The 15,121-nt window shown below is 48.8% G+C and overlaps 2 protein-coding genes across 2 annotated transcripts in view; one reads left to right on the forward strand and one right to left on the reverse strand.

Annotated features, from left to right (window-relative positions):
• The window catches only part of NEK9 (NIMA related kinase 9), a 35,942-nt gene extending 27,442 nt beyond the window's left edge, over nucleotides 1-8,500 (forward strand). Inside the window, exons 18-21 of the mRNA XM_030885057.2 lie at nucleotides 858-1,060; nucleotides 2,021-2,182; nucleotides 4,185-4,391; nucleotides 6,060-8,500. Of these exons, the coding sequence (XP_030740917.1) occupies nucleotides 858-1,060; nucleotides 2,021-2,182; nucleotides 4,185-4,391; nucleotides 6,060-6,182 (695 nt within the window). The 3' untranslated portion in view covers nucleotides 6,183-8,500. The remainder of the gene's footprint in view (nucleotides 1-857; nucleotides 1,061-2,020; nucleotides 2,183-4,184; nucleotides 4,392-6,059) is intronic.
• A 2,642-nt stretch (nucleotides 8,501-11,142) lies between these two features.
• Nucleotides 11,143-15,121, reverse strand: part of ZC2HC1C (zinc finger C2HC-type containing 1C) — a gene marked incomplete at its 5' end in the record, with an annotated part of 9,362 nt that continues 5,383 nt past the window's right edge. Inside the window, one exon of the mRNA XM_004699039.2 lies at nucleotides 11,143-11,700. Coding sequence (XP_004699096.2) covers nucleotides 11,437-11,700 — 264 coding nt within the window. The remainder of the gene's footprint in view (nucleotides 11,701-15,121) is intronic.

Below are 15,121 nucleotides of genomic sequence, written 5' to 3' on the forward strand. Positions count from 1 at the left end.
ACCTTTAGTTTTGTGACACTGGTTGCAATCTCTTCAATGTAAAAGCAATCTTCCCACTTCGTCCATGGCTCCCCCATCTTATCTGCCTTCCAAACTTTCTAGGGCAGTGATTCTCAACCTTCCTAATGCTGCGACCCTTGCCTGCAGTTCCTCATGTTGTGCTGACCCCTCAACCATAAAATTATTTTCGTTGCTACTTCATCACTGTAATTTTGCTACTGTTATGAATCCGGTGACCACTGTCTGCTGTGAAAGGGTCGTTCTACACCCCACCCCATCCCCCAAGGGGTCGCGACCCACAGGTTGAAAACCACTGGGTTAGAGGATGGTGACTGTTCCGTTGTGTCTGTGTCTCGACTTCTGGTGTCTGGTCTTGGCCTCTTGGCCTCTGCTACTTTAGACAGAGATCTGAAACATCCCTTACTGATGGTTCTTTTTCCTTGATGGTCCCAGGATTTTCTCTCTTTGCTTCTGAAGTGGCTCTCTTCAACCCAGAGGAATGGTCATCAGAACTGACCAGTGCCCTCTATTTGCATAGTCCCACCGAATCATTTAGTTGGAGTTACAGAGACATGGATAAGCTCACTGCCTTCAAGTTAGTTCAGACTCACAGCGACCCTCTAGGACAGAGGAAGATTCCCCTTGTGGGTTTCGGAGACATTTTATGGGAGTAGAAAGCCTCATCTTTTTTCCGTCTGAGCCTCAGGTGGTTTAAAACCACTGACCTTGTAGTTAGCAGCCCCACTCATAACCCACTACACCCCCTGGGGCTTTTACAGACATGACTAAGTGAGCCATATTAAGAAATTTCACTTCCCCACATCTCCCAAGCTCTGTACTTCTGTGCTCTTTGTCAGTGGCTCAGAGCTCCAGCCCAGGAACTGGTGGCAGTGGTGTCGAGGAAGAGGACAGCCGGCAAGAATCGGAAACCCCTGATCCAAGTGGGGGCTTCCGAGGAACAATGGAAGCAGACCGAGGAATGGAAGGTTTCATCAGTCCCACTGAGGCTGTGGGCATCAGCAGTGGGGCCAGCAGCTCCTGTCCTGGCTGGCTTCGAAAGGTAATTGCTCTGGTAGAGAGAAGGGCACATTGTAGCCGGCAGGACCACTTGCTTCTCATGTCCTCTTCCACTGCTTCATGGGAGATGTTTGGCTTTCTGATTTCTGCTAGGAAGATTTCAGTGACCCTTCCTTTTCTCCCCAACAAACTGAAATACAAAATCCTTTTCCTCTGTCACCTAAGTGCATGTTAAATAATACAGCCTTCCTTGAAGGCAGTTTTTGTACTGCATGTGAGCATGATAAAGCTATTAGGGTTGTTTTGTTTTAGTGCATTTTATATAATATTGGGGCATTTGAAATGCCTGGCATGGAAACGCTTTGTGAAATTGAGGTACAGACAGTAGAAGCATTGGCGTGTATTACTTACATGAAAAGTTGTACACAACAAACTGATAAGCAGAAAAGGCTGGAGTATCTAAGCAAGTCAGATTAAGGTATGCAAGCATGTCTACACAGTTGAATATTAAAGATCCTAACAGGTTATCTGTGTGTGAGAGTCTCTGGTGGGTTTCATTGTCTTCCTTTGCCCATTTATACTTTTTCACTTTCTACAGTGAACACTTACACTTTATGAACGCTTATATTTTACCCCCTCAGAAGATTGTCCAAAAAGATTAAACTTGGCAGTGATTGAGGAGATGGGAGGAGGAACCGGGCCGATCTAAAATGTCAGCCTTGGCCCTTAGGGGCCTCACTGAATCTGTAGCCTGAGTGTGCTTAGACGATGCTCCAGGCCAGGTTCTTGACTTCGAATTTGTATCCGCAAATTCCCCCAAGGAGATTGAGCAGGCTGTCCACAAGCAGAGGCAGCTGCATGCTGTTCATCACAGCGTCCTGTCCACTAGAGGGTGATGGCGGCCTGGCAGTGAAAGCTATAGCAAGAGAGGGAAGGGAACCCAGGAGGAAGTCAATTGCTGCCAACAGAAGGGTTAAGATTCTTCTTTCTCATACACACACAGGAGCTGGAAAACGCAGAATTCATCCCCATGCCTGACAGCCCCTGCCCCCTGAGTGCAGCCTTTTCAGAATCCGAGAAAGATACCCTGCCCTTTGAAGAGCTGCAAGGACTCAAAGTGGCCTCCGAAGCTTCTTCAGAACACAAGCCTCCCGTCGTGGCCTGGGTAACTGAACTGCTTGTCTTTGAACCCTATCTTGGTAAACAGTGTCTGTGGGCCTGGCCCATTCTCCTGGCCTCGCTGTCAGCTCTTGTTGTTCCTTGGTCTTCCAGCTTCCCTGCATTGACTGTTCAGTAGTAGTCAAGGTCTCTCCCGAAGCTAACTTGAGCTGACTTGGAAAGGTATTTTCTGACAGGCTAGTTACCAGAGGGTTGTCATTCTTTTTCCTCTGCCTAAAACGTACCAAGATTGAAATTCCAAAATCCAAGTTCAATTGACTACGCTTGACATGGCTAAATTAGATTGGAGACTACATATAGGTCAGTAATGCCCGTTGAGCCTACTGAAACGACGACACATGTGCACCTAGCCTTGAAAGAGACCAAATGGCGGCCAATTAATCTATTAGTTAGGGTCATAAAACATTCCCTGTAAAAGGCCACACAGTAATTATTTTTGGTTTTGCAGATGTACGCCTTGTTTTCCAGCCACTCAGCTTGCCCCTTGTAGCACAGAAGCAGCCATAGGTAATGTGTGATGAATAAGCTGCCTGTGTTCCCGCAAAGTTATATTTATAACAACAGGCACTAGGCTGGATTTGGCCCACTAGCTGGATTTGCCAATCCCTGCTATAAGCAAAATGCACTAGGAAAAGGGCGAAAGATCCAGACTAGGGTTGTTGAAAAGCTTTCTGGAAGAGATCATACAACTTGTGAAACTTCAGTGTGAGTGCATTAATTCCTCAGATGTGAGGTACTGTCGGATCAGATCGTACTCATAGGGACTGACTCTTCCAACTCATAGCAACCCCATGTACAGCAGGACCACCATGGCCTGGTCCTGGACTAGACTCACGGTCGTTGCTGTAGTTGGATTCATTGTTGTCGCCGCTGTGTCAGTCCGTCTTGTTGAGGATCTTCCCCTTTCACGTCGCCTCTATGTCCTTCAGGGACTGGTCCCTGTGATAACAGATCCACAGGGTGTCAGACAGTCTCGCCTTCCTCACTTCTTCCAAGGCAGGTGTTTCCTCTTCGGGTAGCCACTGGTGCTCTCACAGCGGCCCTTTGCCAACACCGTCCTGCAAACGCAGCCCTTCTCCCATCCCCTTTACTCGTTGTCCAGTCTGCGTGATGCTAGGAGATGGAAACGACCGTGGCTTAGGTTAATCCTTTGACTTCTTGATACTTTAAAGAGGTCTTTTGCAGCAGATTTTTCAATGCAACATTTCATTGATTTTTGACGGGTGCTTCCATGGCTTTTGATTGTGGACCCAAATAAAAATACATCGTTGACATTGTCATTCTGCATTGATCATGAGGTTGCTTTTGCTAGTCCTTTTGTGAAGCTGTTGTGTTCTTTATGTTGAGGTCTAGTCCATCGAGTCCCCTTTGCTTGCAGCAAGCAGGGTGTGTCATCTACGTGGTACAGGTTGTTATCAGAAGCATCCTCCGTCCAGTCCGATGCTGCATTCGTCTTCATAGAGTCCAGCCTTTCGGAGTACAGAGTAGGCATGGTGAAAGGATGCAACCATATCTGGTTTAAACCACGCAGTATTACCTTGTTCTGTTTAAGCAACTGTGCAGAATTTAAAACCTAGAATCGCTTTAACCGTCCAGTTTGTGGGATACTAACCCTTCTGATCACAGTGCCTCACTCCAGTTAGAAGGACACAGTGGCCCCACCATACCAGAAGGACTTGTTCTGACTAAATTATGCTTTTTCCTGCTTCAACATTTTCAATGAGAGGATATTAATGCACTTGAAACATTTCTGCAGAGGCCCCCACAATCGATGGTGGCTGTTGTTAGTAGACGGTAGACTGAGGCCCCGAGGGCCCCCATCATGCCATGCTGTTAGCGAGTCCCTGTACTGTTTCTTTGACGTATATACTTCATGTTTGATCTTGTTGCTTGAGAAGTACAACTTGAGTAGATGTAAAGGAAGACTGAGTTGGGGACCTGTGGCGCCTGGGCAGGACCTCCTGTGATGGGTCTCTCTTGTCCTGCAGCCTCCCCGGCTGACTCCTGCCCTACCGTGTGCCGGGAAGGGAACACCACTGAGCCCCCCGACCTGTGCCTGCAGCACCCTACAACTGGAGGTGGAGAGATTGCAGGGTCTGGTGTTAAAGTGTCTGGCGGATCAACAGAAGCTACAGCAAGAAAACCTCCAGATTTCTGCTCAACTCCGAAACAAGAGAGTAGAAGGAGGGCAGCAGGTGAGACCCTGGACACAATCATTCCATGTCTGAATTGGGTTTGCAGGGTCACTGAAAGGGAACAGCAAGCACTGAACATAGGTGTGTTCCTCGGCAGAGACCTACCTTTAACGGTGTAACTGTCGTCTTTAGACACACACACACACCCCGGTTTTGTTCAGGCACCTGAATTGAGCCACTGTCATCGCCTAAAGCTCATGGTTTTTTCTTCTACTTTTTTAGAGAGTAAAAATTGTAAATATTGCAGGACCATGACCACCTATCTATTTACCACCTAGAGTCACAGTTAGCATGTTGAGGTATTTGCTCCAGGTGTATAAGTATACAAATATAAAAATATTATTTTATATAACCATTTTAAATGATAAAAATCATGTTATAACACCTTTAGGTACTTTTTAAAGGTTTTATGTGCCTACAAAACTAAAGGTTCTCTTTTATAACTACAATATTTTAGTAGATATGTTTATATATAAAAACTAATATTTTCAACTCTCATCCACTTATCCAGTTGAAACTCCCAATTTTCCCACAAAAAATGCCCTTTTAAAAAATAAATTAAAAAAAAAAAAAAAAAAAAAGCCCTTTATTACTGTGGGGTTCGCAGAGGGGGTGGGTTGTCCACCCGGTCCAGAATTCAGTCAAGAATCCCTCATGACGTTTGATATTGTCTCTCTAACTCTCCATCTAGATCAGAGGTTGGCAAATTTTTAAAACAGAAGAGTCAATCCTGCCCCTCACAACAATTCAAAAATTATGTGGGAGCCATAAATATATTTTTGCAAATAAATTAAATCACCGTTATCAGAATAATATCCTTTTAAAATTTTATAAATGAAACGGTGAGTTTTATTTTCATTCTCCATTTTACTTTAGAGCCCCATGTATGTACCGAAAGGGCTGCCTATGGCTCGTGGCCCACAGTTTGCTCCCCTGATCTAGAGCAGCTCCCTCCACCTCTGCCGCCATTTTGTTTGGTTTGTATTTTCATGTCACTGAATTGTTGAAGCCAGGACAGACGTGTCACAGGTTGCCCTGCCTTCTGGGTCTGGTTGGCTTGGGTGAGGGGTTAGCTGGTTCCTTGCTACTTGGTCTTTTCTGTAAAGATGTAGCCTCCAGTGTCTTTAAGAGCCATCCTATGTATCTTTAGAGTGTGAGCTGGGATGAGGAAAATAGGGGTCAACCCTCAGTCCTGCCACGTACCTGTTCTTTGTTTGGACAAGACACGTTCCTGCCATCTGCGGTTTCTGAAGTAGGGGAGGAAACCCTAGGTGCCCACCTGGGGTGTGGTGCGGAGTAAATGGAGGCTCTATGAAAAGTACTTTGTCCTGTGAATACGGGTGATTGGCAGCGCAGACAGGACAGACCACTGTTTGGCCCAGGACTGTTCCAGTTTTAAAACCAAGAGTGTCTCTGGAAACCGATTGTGTATAGTTCTGCTTGACATGATTGAACTATGGAATGATACAACCCAAATTTATATATATATATATATTTTGTTTTGTTTTCCTAATTTAAAAAAGTTTGTAGTCCTGGGCAAACCAGGCCACCTTTCCTGTAGCTAGACGCTGTAGCTAGAGGTTGGAATTAAAAACATAGTCTTGAACTGACAAAACCACATGACTAGGTGGCCCTGTTAATCACTGTGCTTACGGTTTCTCTGGACAGGTGGGGATGCATTCCAAAGGAACCCAGACAGCCAAGGAAGAGATGGAAGTAGATCCAAAACCTGACTTAGATTCAGACTCCTGGTGCCTGCTGGGAACAGACTCCTGTCGATCGGGCCTCTGAGCCTTTACAGCCCCAGGAAACTGGGGTCCCAAGAACTTCACAGCACACTTACCGAGAATGCAGAGAGCAGCTTTCCTGGCTTCGTTCACGGCAGACACGGAGCGCACAGCGGGGCTTGGAAGCACTTTCCACACACACACGTGGAGGGTGCCGTGGCCTTTTAGATAGGATCTAGGAGTGACTGTATTGTTTTGGAGAATGGAGGGCCCTGTGGCCCTGGCTTTGTCCTCAGTGACTACCATAGCAACAGCAGCTCTGTACCTCGCCTTTGAGCCCACCTCTGAAGAGGAGACACGATGCTCACCCTAATTGCGCTGGTAGCAGCTTATATTTCATGTATCGTTTTCACCATTAATTGGAAGCTGCCTTGGGAATTCAACACTAGGCATTGCCCCTCTGGGGGGGTGGGGGAACGTGTAAAGCCGGAGTGGTCTGGAACCAGGCGGGACTGTGTAGGGCCATCTCAATAGTGCTGAAGAGTTCAGAGCCCTCTCAGGAGCCCTAAGCCCAGGAAAATATGTCTGGTGGAGTCCATCTAGGGCTGGTTGTCAGAAAAACTCAGTTACTTTGTGCAACGAAACGCTTTAGGGAGAAAAGTGGGCTTTGCTTGCTTTTTCTCTGCAGATTGATTGAAATGTTATCCATGAGGAGTGACGGCCGGGTTCCCCCCTCATCACACAGCTGCAGTTTCAGGCTGTCTCTGATGCAGGACGAGGTGAAGAATTGAGTCCGTGAGGCAGCAGGAAGGCCCTAAGCAAACCACATGAGGGAGAGAAGGGCCTCCTTTATCGGCCCCTGCTGCTCTCTACTTGAGAGGGACAAGAGGGCCTCTGAGGCCGGTGCCTCCGCCTCCATGACTCTTAGAGACAGCGTTCTCGACAGCAACTACCCAATCACTCCAGTCTCTGTCTAGCCAGTACTCGTCCTTCTCGTGTTTTTTGAAGCCATATCATAACCTGTGAATCTATCATTTGCCTACTAGAATGACCCAAAGGCAGTACCAGACTCGGAGTCCCTGAAGCCTGCCAGAGCTGAGAGAACGTGCTGAGGGAAAGGGATTTGGCTGAGGACTCTCTTCTCTGTTCTCATGTGGCCATGTGGATGGGAGCAAACTAGCTTGCCAGAAAGAGAAGTGCCCACGAAGGATGACACTTGGTTAACGAGATTCTGGGCGAGCAGTCTCCTAGGGAGGTGAGCTGTGTGTTTCTGCCTTGGCTTGTGAAACGCTCAGTGGCAGTAGGGCTCACAGGGGCGGCATTGGTGACTCGGGGTTCTTACTTTCTCGTAGCCAGTGAAATTGTTCCCCTCTCTTCCAGCCAAAGCAATGAGTGTTCTCTCTTAGGACAGTGGGGCTCGGAGCTGTGCAGTGGACGTTTTGCCATTTCCTTACAGCCACTGATGTGAATAGGCTGCTGCTCGGGGAGCTCCCATTCCCCACCCCCCACCCCCACCCTGCAGACTGGGGACAGGTGGGATCTTCTTTGGTGTGATGTTCCCATTGTCTTTGCAGTTCTGGGAAGCCAAGTACAGCGGTACTAATGTACTCACCAACCCTGTTCTTGAAGAAGGAAAAGGGACACCCTGAGTTGAGGGTACAAGTCCTGGGGATTTGCTGTCAACCCACCCGTGGGTTTGGGTTCACACAGAATGTAGTTTCGAGATTGTCGAGGACTGACTGGCCTCCCACTTTCCTGTATCCCTCACCATCTCAGCAGGCCTGAGAGGCAGGGCGGTTTGGTTGGTGATCATAGTATTGCTTCTGCTGTGGGACCGAAGGACAAAGGCATGTGGCTACAACGACGGCGGGGTGAAAGTGACAGTGAAGGACTGCGAGCCACGCTCTGGTTCCCGTGGTGTCATTCCCTAGCAGTGGAACACTGGGGCTGTTTGGCACCTTCCCCTTAGGAAGTCTAGGTTTGCTATTCATCTGGCTGAGAATTTAAGTTCTGTCTGTGCCTTAGGGACAATTTGCACTTTGCCAAATGGTGCCTGGGACAGCCATAGGAGCCTTCCCACCTATGCAAACAGAAAGCAATTCCGAGGGGATGGGTATCCGGCATCAGATAAAGACTGAAAGGTGAGGCAGGAGAAGGGGCTTTGAATGATTTTCTGCTGCTAACTCACGTCGGAGTTCTGTCCCATGTTCCCTCTAGACAGTGCTGGGTATTTTAAATCTTCCAGTAGTTGCTTCTGAGTCTCACCCAAGTACTCTGCTCCACACTGTGGCTGAAGAACTAGCTTATTGCTACCCAGATGTTTGAAAGGTTGAGGGTGGAGTGATTTGGCATTTGTTTTAAATAAACAGTTTTAACTCTCAACCAGTGCTGTGCCTCAGTAAGCCTGCACATGGACCTTCGTCTCTGTGCAGCCAGCAGCCAGGTGGTAGGCCTTCAGGAAGCTTTGATTCAGTGACTCTTTATGTAAATAAATACATGTTCTTGTACCAGAAACCGTGCAAGGGACACTTGCACAGAAATCATTTTGGCTTCTTTCCCATTTTTCTTGGCCGACCATCATTTCCACACCACTCCCCTAAAGACTTCTAAACTACGTTGAGTGTGCAGAGGGAGAAAAGGTGACCCACTGAAAGAGCAAGTCACGGGCTGCGCGTCTCACCTGCAGGGGGCTTTCCTGGGTGGCGCTGCCAGCTTATGTTCATACTGTGTCTGCTCTCCCTGGCATAGCACAGCCAAGTCCTACCCTTTCTTGGCCTGGCATTTCGAAGCAAATGCTGCCTTAAACTCACATTCAGAACAAACAACTCCAGAGTGAACGATGTACCTTCAGTGAAGCAGTCTTCGTCAGTGTATCAGGACAGAGGAGGCTGTAGTTAAACTGTAAGCAGTCTCCCCTTGGCCGTAAAGCCACGGAACATCTGCTGCTTCAGTGGTATGTGCAGACCAGCAAACCACACAGCAGCAGAACCGCCATGACCTCAGCGCTGCCGTCTCCCATGCAGTTGGGAAGGGTGAGGAATGAACCCAAACGGGAGCTGGAAGTACTGTGGGAGGAGATACAGGAGTCAAGTCTGCGTTCGCTTAAATAAATTCTCATGTGGGTGTCACTGTGCGCTGTTCCCTGTGGGTGAGCCCACGGGACTTTAAAATGTATCCTCTCGACTTGTTCTGAGGAGGAGCCTGGTAACCATAGGGTCCCGGCTGCGCCTCAGGGCAGAGAGACGGGGGTCTTTGTACGGCTGTAAAGAGTGACCATCTCAGAAGTCAGCATTGACTCGATGGCAGTGAGTTTGGGTTTTTGTTTGTTACTTATTCTTGGCAAATGTGAACTATGGACACTAGCAGCATTTGTCCCTCTGTCCACCATGCTGTCCAGGAAGAGACGGAGGTGGAAAAGGGTCCTTACCTCTTCTAAAGACCTGAGCAAGCAAAATTGGAAAGAAACGTTTCTAGTGAAATTGAGGCCTAAGCATTTTGGTACCCAAGAAGACATGGAGGCATTGGCTGGTGTTTTTATTTCTCCAGTCGCATCAGAACGAGTGACTTTCCTGTGCCTGTACAGAGCATTCTGCAAACACGCTTGTTTTCCCTGGAGAGCCCTGGTCATCATCCAGGGGTCCCAAAGCCAAGAGCCTCGGGAGCAGGCAGCTGAGGTGAAGGAAGTGGGTTGGGGACTGGTCTTCTGGTTGAAGGAGAAGCCAGGAGTGACCCCGCCCAGCTGGTGCTATGGGGGGTGGCTGGCCAGTGTTTCCAGAGCTGCTGGTTTTCAAGAGATGCTTCTTTTTAACGCTGTGCCCGCCACCGACAACCTCTGTGGGGCAAATCAAGGAGTCCTGCGGGCACAGTGGTTTAAATGCTTTGCTGTAAACCAGACATGAGCTGCTCAAGCCCACCAGCTGCCTTCGGCTTCTATAAAGACCGAGAAAAACCCCGTGGGCCAACTCCACTGCCTTTACAGTGCAAGTCAGATTCAACTCAAAGATCAGGGTGTTGGCTTGGCCTTGGAGAATGCACACACTGCGTGTCTGTGTGGGGCCAGCCCAAAGGCCATGTGATACTGCCGCAAGTCATTGATGCTGTTACGTATAGTACCTCCCACTCCCTGCCTGGGGTCCTGAAGCTCCATTTCAAATCCTAATCCATCAGCCGGCCACTGGGAAACAGAACAGGAGCGGCAGGCTGCCCTGTTGGGTGAAGCATGGCTCGGCATGGGCTCAGTTTTGACTTCTGCCCAGCTGGAGTTGGGTGGTGTTTCTCCAGTACTCTAAGCCATTGGCTTGAGACTCCCAGGATAGCCCTTCTCCCAGGATTCCAGGTCACTGTGCTGGCCTCCGCCCTCTGAGCGAATGTGCTTCCCTCGAAGCTGAACTTGCACGCATCATCCTTGACTGTATGTCCCCCAGACCACTTATCGGGGCCTGTGATGGTGGTTCCGTGCACTCGGCACAATCTACACGGAGAACATGACACAGAGCTGTCCCCTTTCCCTGCAAAGCTTACGCTAAAACATATGTCCACTGTGGTGTAAGCGGCAGACACGTGACACTGCAGTGATGATCCAGCTTGTCGGGAGAGTGGATTTTGCTGCCTCATTTAAAAAACCATCCAGCCAGCCTCATTGGAAAGCAGCGTTCGCACCGGCTGAAGCCCAGGGCCTCCCTGCACACATGCAACCATTAGGAAGGACCAGCTCCGAAGAGTACAGTGTGCTTCCCCCACCCTTGCCGGTAAAGTACACAGAGATGAGGTTTCCTTAATTAGGCAGGACACCATAGGGGAGGTTGGAGGAGGTACAGGTGCCAGAACCCTTACACACTTTGGTTGGGTTTGGGCCAAGACCAGGCACGGAGATCGGGTAGGCTTCCATGAATAATGCTTATTATCTTTGCTAAGAGATGCCATCTGGGTGACCCTGACCCTCCCATGCCAACTCATCCCAGTAAGTCATCTTTCTGGAGCCAGAAGCATTCAGGGCAAGGCTTCCCCAGCACAAGACCACAAGCCAGGCTGGTGAAAAGAGAGCTTTACTGCAAGTGTCTGTACCCATAGGATCTTAGGGAAATACCACAAGGTGCACCAGCCTTGGGCGTGGGAGTGGGGGAGTCATTGAGGGGGAAGCTAGACACCTTTCACCTCCTGTGGCTTAACCACGGTGTCCTGGCTGATTCTGGCTCTGCAGTCGATCTGGAAGGTGGCCAGGTCTTGACTCTGCTCCCATCCAATTGCTTGCCTGCTGCGTGCTGCTGAAAAAGGGTAGAGCCTTCTGAACTTCGAGGAGGGTCCTGCTGGTGGGGTGCTCAACTGTAGTGCTTCCTTGGAGGTGGGGGGCGGTTCTTGATGGTCTTACATTTGGGGATGTGTCGCTCGGCTACTTTGGGTGCAAAGTGGCGGCTACAGTGAGGGCACTGAACATAGTCGGGATTTTCAGCCGGCAAGATGTGGAGCAAGTCGGAGGGGTTTCCCCCTTTGGCAATGACCTGTTGGACCTCTCGAGCCTGCCGGAGGGTCCGGATAAAAGATTCGTGCTTCTGCCTCCAGTTGCTCTTCTGAGGAGGCTCCGCCTGTAAGGCAGAAGACTGACCACTCAATGTGGACTCATCCCAGCTCCTCTCCTCCCTACCTTTCTAGTGGAGTGACGGGAGGGGGAAAACTCAACAAAGTCAAAGAGACCAGAAAAGGAGCAATGGGTTCACTCACTGACTGGATGCCCTTAAACGTAGAACGGGCACGAGGTTAGCGCTGAGAGCAAGCTGTTTTCCCAAGCAAAAACAGAAGCTTGAGGCTAGGAAGTGGGCAGGAGTTGGTAATTGGTATAGGGCTGTGAGTGTAGGTGGGTGGATCGGTAGGGCGGTATTGGTGTACGGCTGGGTGTGGGGTGTGGGTGGGTGGGGCTGTTGATGTAGGGCTGAAACTGCCAAGGATCTTCTCCTGTCTTTCCCACCCAAGTATCAAACACCGCCAGCACCCTCACAGGGGACCAAGGGTTAATCTCTAGAGAAATTGAGCTAGGCAGACTCCAGAAACCCAGTGTAGAGAACAGGGTCAAACTGGCAGGTGAACTTGTGGTTCCGTAAAAGCTGAACTGGGGGGGGGGCGCTCGGCCTCCTTCCCAACGCAGTCTCAGAGTACCAAATACATCAGTGCCCTCCTTAGGAGGCAGGGGTGGGGGCAAATCTGGGTTTCCTCTCTGGGTTCCCTGCACAGTCCAGAGAACAGCCTCCAGATGCTGACCCTAGCAGAGCCCAGCTAAAAGGCTCACTATCAGATGAAGGCCCTCAGTCAACAAGCTCCTCCTTAAGCCAGTGGTTCTCAACCTGTGGGCCACGGCCCCTCTTAGGGTCGAACGTCCCTTTCACAGGAGTCGCCTGATTCATAACAGCAAAATGACAGTTATGAAGTTATGAAATGACAGTTATGAAAAATAATTGTATGGCTGGGGGTCACCACCACATGAGGAACTGTATGAAAGGGTCGCAGCATGAGGAAGGTTGAGAACCACTGCCCTAAGCTTAAATATGAATGGAGAGCCAACATCACCTGATACGGAAAGCCAGCTCGGTGCCAACAGCCAACAGAACCTAGCCAATCGTGAACGTCAGAACCAAGACAAGTAGAAGAAAACTCAGGGGGGTGGGGGGGCACACAAAATATTAACAGAGTACAAAAGATGATTGGGTCCATAAAACAATCAGAGAACCAGAGATAACCATTTTAAGTTTTACATTTCATAACCAGAAATAGAAATGTAAAACAATGTCAAGAAAATGTGTCAGAAAAAAAAAGAAGAAAATGTGTCAGTGATATAGGTCAGGATGGAAAGTAGAAAAGATTAGGTAAAAAATGACCCAAAAAGCCCAACATTGGACCCAGAGGCATTTCAAAAGGTACAGTGGAAGCACAAAGAGAACATTATTAAAGAAACAATTCCATGGAACTTTCTAGAACTGAAAGTCACAACTCGACGATGAAACAGTCTTCCAAGTATCCAAGGGAATCATTGTAAATTTTAGGATGAGGCTCCTCCTATAGGCTTCTATCTAGAGAAGTAATAATAGGTTTTCTCTGATGGAAAAGGATTCGACATGTCATCAGGTTGCCTAGGAGCAACAGCGGGTGCTAAAAGCTAGTGAGAAAATGCCTTCAAAGTTCTAACAAAGTCCTGTTTCACTCATAATTCTATATCCAGTCCTATTCTTAATTAAAAGTGAGAGGTATTTTCATTCATCTAAAGACAAAAAAAAATTTTTTCCCCATGCATCTTTCTTAGCAAACTCCAGAAAAACAAAGAATAAGCCAGAAAAGACCCTGGGATCTTGGAACGAGGGGGCCCAACACAGAAGAGCAGCCCCAGGACCACGGGTCTCTGTCAGGAGAAACTTCCAGAAAAATTATAGGAGGTAGTTAAAAAACAAAACATTAACAGGTACGTGGCATCAGATGGATCCTCTAAGAAGAATTAAAATGAGTAAGTAGTAGAAACCAAGCAAATGAAAACCAGCGGTGGTTAACTCCAGGTGCGTCGGCAGGATCACGGAATCCTCTGTAAACAAATGTGCATGGTCACGAGGATGTGAAAGCTGACTCCTGACTTAACCAGAACGTGTGGTTCCACATCAGTGGGATGATTCGGGAAGGGGGAAAATGGGAGGGGATACAAAGGAGCTTAACACGGCTTCCAGAAGAGGAAGTCAACAGCTAATGGATCAATAAGGAAAAGAGGTATAATGCGGTGATGCACACACTGGAAGCATCACCAGCAGAATGGAAGGGGGCGGGGGGTGGACTGGGTTAGAGCCTGGTGAGGGAGGAGGCAGAGCCTGCTGCCTGGCGTCCTAGGTTACTTTGTGATCTGCATGCCTGTGTCATTTTGACTGCAAGCAATTTTTAAACGAAGACAAATAGCCGATTCCCAGGAGCTGTTGTCAAAAGACAGAAGGTTCCCTGAGGAGAGTGTCAGAAACAAGGTGGAAGTGACAACCAACATCCAGGGACTTTTGAAAGGATTTGTGCAACAAGTTCCTCAAGAGCAAACGCCATACTTGTAGGTCTTTCTCGTAGGGGAATTTTCTTCCGTTAACATCTACTGAGCTCTGTGCACAAGACAAAAAAAGAGTGAGATGTGGTCCCTGCCCTCAAAGGTCACAGTCCAGGAGAGAGCGCGACAGGCGGTAGGAATGGCACGTGAAGAAGACAAACGCTGATGGCAGCGTGGTTACACACGGGGCTGCGATCACCAAGTCAGCAAACTCACAGGCGCAGTGCCACCCTGTCCCATAGGGTCACAGGAGTCAGCCGCACCTCGAGGGCAGTGCGTTTGGTCTGGTTTGCTGTGAGCACAGGAGAGGCATGCCACCCCCTCAACAGACAAAGGCGGGAAACTACAGAAACAGCTTCTATAGGGATGCACATGGTGCATCCCACGTCAGGTCCTTGCTTTTCACAAAGCTGCAAAGAAACCCAATGAATTCTTGTAAGGTCCTGACCCAACACAAGCCTAATGTGTCAGGTTGTCCTACCTGTGGCAGCTTGTATATTGCCATCATGCTGGAAGCCATGCCACCAAGCAGGGTCATCTATGGTGGAGCGCCTAGACTAACATAAGACTAGCAAGAAAAGGTCTGGTGATTTCTCTAAAATTTGCCAATGAAAACCTTGGGGACTATAACAGAAAATTGTTTGACAGGGTGCTGGTAGAGGTGTCCCTTAAGTGGGAAAGCACTTCATAGCCACAGCTAATGGATGCACACATACTAACAATCATGGAGACGGCACAGACTGGGCAGTGTTTCCTCGGGAGTTGGAACTAGCTCCATGGCCGCCGCCACCACCACCACGTGGTTCAGAGACTACTCCAGTGGCTCAGAGACTACTCCAGTGGTTCAGAGACTACTCCAGTGGTTCACAGACTACTCCAGTGGTTCAGAGACTACTCCAGTGGTTCAGAGACTACTCCAGTGGTTCACAGACTACTCCAGTGGTTCA

The sequence above is a fragment of the Echinops telfairi genome, unplaced genomic scaffold (genome assembly GCF_000313985.2).
Source record: "Echinops telfairi isolate 266 unplaced genomic scaffold, ASM31398v2 ScPeMD7_18;HRSCAF=68, whole genome shotgun sequence".
NCBI lineage: Eukaryota > Metazoa > Chordata > Mammalia > Afrosoricida > Tenrecidae > Echinops > Echinops telfairi.